Consider the following 8,494-nt stretch of genomic DNA (forward strand, 5'->3'; position numbering starts at 1 on the left):
TAAAGGTTCATCTTATCTTATCTTATTTTATACCTTTAAGAGTTTCGCAACTTGGGGGTTCCCTTCTTCTAGACACGAATACTGTACACTGTAGTGCAAGCTGTCTTGAAAGGGACGCTTCAAAACTGTCACATCAGCGAACCTGGTTTCACAACGTCACTACAAGGCTACTGGACAAGGAGCAGCCGGCGGGGACCGGACAGTAAATCAAACCCACCCATCCTACCACGTGATGACGCATGACGTCTACGGCGCTCCTGATTGGCTGAGCAGACAGGCCGGTAGTGACTCGTCTGCGGGACATAAACAACAGACAGCTCTCTTGTTACTCTAGTGTCCCGTCTGTCGCTCCAACCTAGTGAAGTTTTCTACTTTATAAACTGCGCAGTAACCACAAGTCTTTGTTGCAACACATCCGGAACAAGGTGAGACCAGTTTAAACATTGCATGTGTAACTTTAGATTAGGTTAAGTTAATGTGAACTACAGAAAACGTGTTAGTTTGTTGACTTGACTCCAGAGTTGCCATCTGTTTGTTAACTAACGTGACAGTTTGTGTTTCAGTGTGAGTGTTTTGTTCACTCACTGCAGTATTATAGAGCTGCTTCATGTCTCTAGGAAGTGGCCTAGATATCAATACATCTTTGGCATTGTTGCTGACTTTGTTGTTTGTAGCAGGGCACATTTCACAGGAACTTTCTGGATGTATTTCCACAAACTGGACTAAATTATTATTTTGTTTTAATTCAATTTGCTTAATTGGCATGACTGTCAGGTGAACAAAATTGCCAAAGAGTCAATTCAATAATAAATAAAAATATATAAATAAAAAATATAAAAACAAAATACATATATACAATTCATTAAGCAAATTACAATATATAGATATTTAAAAAGAACATGCATGTAAATGGAAGAAAACAATTAAGAAGTAATTAATGTTTGTTGTGTTAATAAAACAAACAAACAAATAAAAAACAATTAATAACAATATATTGCAATATCAAAGATAAATGTAAAAAACAACAAAAAAAACAAACATGAAGTAGTGCATCTATTATGTGTTGTTGTGGTTGTCTCCTAGGCTGTGACATGCACTGACTATTTCATCATGAGTGGGAACTTCAGCCTGACTCATAACTGCACAGTTTGAGAGATCCCGTGAGAATCAGCATTAGATCATTTCTTATATTTTTAAATAGATCAACTGTCACCTACATGATTGATGGGATTTTGGGTACTGTTTGCTAAACTGGCCCCAGGTAATATGTGTGCATAAGGTTTAATTTTATGTTGTTTGTGTATATGAGCGAGAGTTTGCATGTTAAAGGCTTTTGTTGAGTGTCTAATTAAGGTGTCACATGAGGTTTTAATTGCCTTTCACTTCCCCCTAGTTGAAGCCACTACCGGTTTTTCTCTTTTTGTCCATCACTGTGCACGAGTCTGCTTTTCTTGCTAACTAACATCTACAATTTGTGTAATACATGGTTTCATCAAAATCCATTATTATGGAAAAGTACTTTGGTGCATGAATTCTCCACAGTCACAAATGGGTTTTTTTTTGGTTTTTTTCTATTCTACACACTGGGCATTGTTTTAATGTTGTTGTAATGTGGATGTTGGAGGAGGAACCTGGGGTTGTTCTGAATAAAAGCATCTGTTAATTGACAAAAAAATCTTCTTTTAGGTCCAACATGAGGCTCTGGTCCCCCGTTCTGCTGTGCCTGGCAGCAGGCCTGTCGACTGCCTTTGTGATTTCACCTCCGTAAGTACAGCAGCATAATATACTGTATATATAGATGAATATGATGGTAGATGGTCTAGTGAGCTGCTATTTTCTGCCTCTCCATTTGTATGTTAATTAAATTAACACATAACTCTCAATAGATAACGTTGTGTCCTTGTCATTCTGTATAAATAACAAACAAACTGAAATCCACTAAGAAATGAATGTATGTGTGCGTGTATTTCAGACACATGTGGACCAAACTGATCCTGACCCACCACTGGCCAAAGACCTTCTGTAGTGTGAGTTTCTGCCTCCCTTTATTTATTTAGTCTTTTATTTGTTTATTTTTTTTTGCCTCCGATTTAATATTGAGTATCTGCCGATGCTGAGTCCCGATCTGATACTTCTATTTTCCGAGATAATACAGCTACACAGTGAGCACTTCAAGTAGCCTACTTTAAAGTTATTAAACTCAATCCAATGTATATGCTTGCCAATTGAATAGCTCTGCATTGCATTAAGACACACATTGCCTGCTTCCAAGCTGTTCTGTAACGTTTTATTTTTTACAATATAACAAATTATGAAATAAAAAACCCTCTGTAATCTTTTTGGCATAGTGATCAGTTAAAAAAATGCCTTGACATCCCTAATTTTGACCTTTTTTAAAGATACAATAGGGCTTAACACAATCCGACTTATCACAGTAGGTAAAGCACAAGTGTAATTAATAAAATTGATGATTGCCATTAAGCTGCTTGAATAGCATGGAGCCATCGTTAATGTTATTAGTAACACCTGTGCTTCTCCTTCCAAGTCAAGTCAAAATATCTGCTGCGAACAAGGGCTGTGATTCATTGGACCAGATCCAGATTTGACTCCATTTACACATTCTTCTGTTATTCTTTCATTTATAGGATGAAAAGAGTCTGTTACTCACCTAAGTCCCTGAATCAGTTTTTAATATTCAACTGAATTTTTATTAAATGTCTATGAGAAGAAGGTTTTCAGTGTATCATGATAAGCATCTATCAGCAGCCTGTGTTTGATTAGTCAGGTTTTGGTTGTCACAGTCACCTCCAGAGCCTCACCTTTCATTAAAACTTTATGTTTTCATATGCGGCATTCTTAGTCCAGCAATAACGTTATCTACTGTATGGGCCTAGCCAAAGTGTAATGTCTGTGTCTGGTTAGATCCAATTCTGCACAATCAAAGATGAATATACCCCTGTTGTAACAAATTGAGTGTAGTATGGATATTTAATATGTATCCAACAATTATGATTAATTGATTAATAACATGTTATCCCATCTTAAGACGATGTTTACCTCTTATATTGCCCCAGAATCTTACCTTTATACTTTATCACTGCGTCAACAATTAATCCTTTAATATCATGTGATTTCTATTTATGAGTCATGAGACTTGTTGTATGTCAGCAATGTGGTTTGATTCGGCAAGATTCAACATGGGAAGATGCAGTTTTAACCATTCCAGTCACGATACAAAACACACATCCTTATTTTGTGCTTTCGACCGCACTTTTTTTGCTTTCTTGGAAACCTCTGATGGTGCAAACCTACGAGTGACGTGGTTTTGTTGTGTCATATGTTTGGCTGTGTGTCAGAAGCAAAGGTTTGGCAACTGGTCTTGGTATGAGAAGTTTCTGTTTGGGGTGGGAAATGCTCTGGGTCTTATTTTGCTTAATGATTGACAAACTAACATTCTCAGTAGAAGTTTCTATCAAGGCAATTTTAGGACAGTTTTAGAAATTGACATACCAAGACTCAACTGAGGAAATATACAGTACATGTAGACCAATAACTGCAAAGCCACAAAGTTGCTGCAGTTCCCCTTTCGACTCGACAGTGTGACTTTCCTTAGTTGGAGAAGGAACTTTTTTTTTTTTTTTTATGCTAGGTGCAATATAAATACAATATGCAAGGCATACTGTATCTTTAAAGTGATTGTCCATTTCATCAATCACTCATATCTTACAAACAAACTATTGCTAGTGGTGCCACCAATTAATGGATAATTGGTTCGTCTAAGAATAATCAAAATTAATCAGTAATAGATATGATCATTAGTTGCAGGCGAGTAGCTCTCTATTCATTTCAACCTTCTTTTTTTTAATTCATGTGCCTTCACTGAGTTTATGACAGATTTTTGTTTTTCAGCTCAATGAGACACTGCCAGCTGAATATTAGTGAATGTTAATTACTAATAAAGAGTTAAGTGTTGGGTTTATGCATCCAGATGGAATAACAATACAAATGTTTATACATTTCAGATGGAACATTGTCATGCCAACATTAGCTTCTGGACACTACATGGACTCTGGTATGTGTGATGGTGGTTTTTAAATCATATAAGAGTGTCGGCAGATGTTACTAAAAAACAACCTGTTAGGTATTAACACTTCAGAAAATAGTTTAAAGTAAATCTCTGAAAATGTACATTATTACAACATATTAAATATATACAATATTAGAATAAAAACCAGCTCAGAACTTGAAAATAATACAACAGAGATGTATTATCTTTTCCACTAACTGCTTTAGGAAAGTGACTGTAATGAAGCACATCTAATTGTGCATTACTTGGAGAAAGAAATGCAACGCATGGTAATTGTTACTTGGTCATAATACCTGTTTTACTAAGTCTTTTTTCCCTTCCCTCTCTCTCTCACTCTCTCTCTCTCTGTCTGTGAATGAGCAACACAGGGCGTGCAAGATATCTAATATTGTGAATGTTATTGTTTTCCAGGCCAGATAAAGGGATTGACTGTAATTCATCGTGGCATTTCAACTCTTCTCAAATAGAGGTACAACACTGTTCAGGCTGAGTGTGTCTTGAAAGTAATTAATATAGTCTTTCTGTATATCAGTAGTCACTTTAGTTTATCAAGAAGAACAAACAGACACCAGTTACACAGATGACAATTGGCAGGACAAAGAAGAAATGGGAGAATACTTATTTCTTCAGAAAGCTAGATGGAAAGCTCTTTTAATCTAAAGCACATTAAATGGAGACAGACTGTAAAATTTGGCATTACCAAATTTGGAAAGGTCAATTTAATGTTCTTTTTCTCTGGCTGGTATACTGATAGATTAAACAACTCTGTTATTGGGTGTATGTTCTCAGGACCTGCTCCCAGACATGAAGAAGAGTTGGCCGGACTTGCTTAAACCCTTTTCTACTGAATTCTGGTACTGTATCAATCAACCCTTCAATGTTTTCCGTCTGTCAGTCTGTCTGTGACACCTTTTTAGTTGGGTATGTTCTTATGTTATATACTATAACTGTACTACTGCCACTAAGGCTGGGCAATATATCAATAATATATCAATATCGTGATATGAGATTACATATAGCTCAGATTTTGGATATGGTAATATGGCAAAAGTGTTGTCTTTTCCTGCTTTTAAAGGCTGCATTACAATAAAGTGGTGTATTTTTCTGAACTTTCACGACTACTCTAGATATTATATTATTTGCCTTTACCCACTTAGTGATGATTATTTATAAAAAATCTCATTGTCTAAATATTTTGTGAAAGCACCAATAGTCAACCCTACAATATCATCACAATATCATTATCGAGGTATTTGGACAAAAATATTGTGATATTTGATTTCCTCCATATCGCCCAGCCCTAACTACCACATCAGCATTTTCTTACATGTATCTTACAACTGCATTGTTTGTCTGTTTTGTCAATGCATCCTCAAGTGGATTCAGATATGCAAGTAATATGACTAACTAATAACAAATTTATTCCTGTATAAAAATGCTGATTGTAGTAGTCGACATTAATGTACTTTACTCCACTATACCATGCTATGTACACGCTTGTGTATGATCTTAGACATACAGTATTTCAGACCAAGAATAATTAAAAAAACAAATCTTATAGTGGGTGATCTGAATGAATTTTATGTACTTCACAGCCACAAATGGCTGCAAGCATTTACTTCTACTTCTATTCACTTATTTTCTGACAGCGATACAGACATTTATGTCTTCTTGATACTCTACTGCATATTGTTAAATGGTATAAGTTATAGTATAGTGTATGTAATCTCTATAAAGCAGGGAATACACTATACAATGCAGTGTCATGCATTTATTAACTGGCATTCATAGGCTGTTGTTGACTAGCGCACTGTGCTCAGATATTTATTTGTTAACCAGCTCTGACTACATGATCATATTCAGATTTCTCCGGAGTATAGTCATAAAGATTAACCATATGGAGATTAGCATTATCGTGTAGTGTATTCCTGGCATCATTTATAATCATTGTGAAACCTATTGCTATTTGTTTGTCTGTTTCAACAGGAAGTATGAGTGGCACAAACATGGTACATGTGCAGCCAAAGCAGATTCTCTGAATAGTCAACATAAATACTTCGGCAAGGCACTGGAACTATACCATAAATTGGATTTGGACAGGTACAGCTCGTGTACACATTTACACCCTTGCACGCACCTCTTTCCTCAGAAACAATGTCTCATTTTCTAGTTCTTAGTATTGTCTCGATGTTCTTGATCACTGTTAACCATGTGTGTGTTTGCTGTCCTCAGTGTGGTTCACAGAATCTGACTACTGTTGTGTATTTATTTTAAGTCACTCTAGGTAAAAGCATAAACACCTCAAAGCCTCAGATATAAATCTGTTTCTGTTATTGTAGCATCCTGAAGAAGTTTGACATCATCCCTTCAGAAAACTACTACAAAGTAGGTCTATTTATATTGTAACGTTAAATCATGGTATATTAAAATCTAATCAAATATTAATGTTATGTTAGGAATAAAGCATGCAAGTGCCTCGTAATAATAAGGTCTGTAATAATATTGCCCCTCACTTTTGCTCTTCTCTCCGTGTCTGTGTAGCTTTCACAAATTGAAGGAGTCATAGAGAACTTCTACAACGTCAAACCTAAGATCCAGTGTGCCCATCCGACAAAGGTATAAACACCTAATTTCATTCAAATAATGAAGTCATGATCCTACTTTTTGGTAAAGTTCAGGTACATTTTTTGTGTCAAATTTCGCCTGGCAGTCTGTTAGATTGTTAAATTGTGTGTTTTTGTGTTTCACAGAATGATGATTTCCAGACTCTGGGGCAGATTGAGATCTGTTTTGACCCTGACTTCACCCTCGTGGACTGTGAGAGACATACCATGGAGACAGTATCCAGGGAAGACTGGGACAATACCATTGCTGTTGACAGGGTATCTGGGTTCAGTGTGTGTGACCATGATATGCCAGTTTACTACCCACCCTCTCTTCCATAAAACACATACATGCCCAAACTGAAACGCAACAACAGCACACTACAGCCCTACTTTCACACACACAGACATGCAAACAAATCAACTGTACTGTGATTTAGCGCGTGCGCACAAACTGACTATAATTCTATTTTTCTCAGGCTTCACATCATAACTTAAATGATAATGTATGTCAAAAATACCGTCACACTATCAGTGCAGTCTGAAAACATGTTTGAACTGCATGAAAATTATGGCTGCGACAGGTACTTGAAAAAAATCTCCTTTAAAGTGCATTGCTCTTTTTACATCCTACAAAGACCAGGACACACACTACACTAATACCTTGTGCTTTAATGCAATTATGTCCCTTCCTGACCGACCCTTGCTTAGAAACTGAATCCGATATAGTGCACAGCAGGGCTCGACAGGGGGCATCATGGTGAGTTCAGGTCAGGCAGGCGGGCAGGAAGATGGACACTTAATGTACTGTATCTTGTTGGCAAATGAGTGGAGTCTTGCATCAGTGTTGCAGGTGACTCTTACTTCATGTTATAGGTTGTGTAGATATCAAAGCCTAGTGCATTATCTTGTGACATCTGGCCATATTTTATACCACATTTGTGTGCTTAAGTGCCACTTATTAAGTACCATCTCTTTTTTTTGCGGGGGTAATTAGATGTTTTAGTTACATTATAATTAAATTAATTTAATACATCAAAATAGCTGGTGATCTCCATTGTTAAATCACTACAATATTGAGTTATATGCATATTTTTGAGGGCTTTTGGAGCATAATTTTTAAACAAACATTGATGATTTTCAACAACATCCACAGGTTTCAGGTATTATACACTAGTGGTAGTTATTGTTTGCTAGCTTCTGATGTTTGCCAAGTACATAATCCATTATTCAATATTGTGCTGTAGGCCTGGTTAGGTCTGTCTATGCTGCAGGAAGAGGACTGTTGGTCACATTTGTGAGCTTAAAACCCAATATAGAACCAATGTATAGACTAGAAGGTAACTACAGTATATGGTGTATAGAGTAAATGCTTCAGTTCTTTCTACAGTTTTAGTAGATACGAGTCCAAAAACCCAAGTACTTTGCCATGGAAACCTCACAACCCACACTAAGCCCAATACATCACACAAGATGTCACACGAGTTCATTATGCACCATTTTTGTCACACATGCTCTACTACTGTAGAGATAAAATACCTGTTTCTCAAGGATGTAGCAAATGTTTTGGTGAACACTATTTAATCCCCATCTGATTTGTACAATGACTTGTTTCTGTTGGTGCTGTTATGTTGGCTATGGCTGTTTTTGTGCATATATAAATCAATTCAATGTAAGCTGAAATCTAAAAGAATACTTATAATTAATTACAGCGGACAAATGCTGGTGGTGTAAATTTACTGAAATGAACATTTGTACTGTCTTTTTTTAATGTTAATAAAACATTCAATATCTAGTCAATCTG

General features: G+C 36.2%; 1 protein-coding gene across 3 annotated transcripts; it reads left to right on the forward strand.

Moving 5' to 3' along the window:
• The first annotated feature begins 255 nt into the window (after positions 1–255).
• rnaset2 (ribonuclease T2) lies at positions 256–8,494 on the forward strand. 3 transcript variants are annotated; one of them, XM_037754465.1, is made up of 11 exons: positions 284–425; positions 1,202–1,261; positions 1,687–1,764; positions 1,973–2,027; positions 4,023–4,072; positions 4,499–4,556; positions 4,877–4,941; positions 6,074–6,187; positions 6,427–6,472; positions 6,629–6,703; positions 6,838–8,494. In XM_037754465.1, the coding sequence occupies exons 3-11, from the start codon at positions 1,694–1,696 to the stop codon at positions 7,030–7,032; spliced, it is 729 nt and encodes a 242-aa protein (XP_037610393.1). In that variant the 5' UTR covers positions 284–425; positions 1,202–1,261; positions 1,687–1,693; the 3' UTR covers positions 7,033–8,494. The 3 variants fall into 3 exon arrangements, with proteins under 3 accessions (XP_037610386.1, XP_037610393.1, XP_037610397.1); XM_037754458.1 differs by lacking the exon at positions 1,202–1,261 and having other exon boundaries at positions 256–425; XM_037754469.1 differs by lacking the exons at positions 284–425; positions 1,202–1,261 and adding an exon at positions 1,299–1,476.

The sequence above is a fragment of the Sebastes umbrosus genome, chromosome 2 (assembly GCF_015220745.1).
Source record: "Sebastes umbrosus isolate fSebUmb1 chromosome 2, fSebUmb1.pri, whole genome shotgun sequence".
Taxonomy (NCBI): domain Eukaryota; kingdom Metazoa; phylum Chordata; class Actinopteri; order Perciformes; family Sebastidae; genus Sebastes; species Sebastes umbrosus.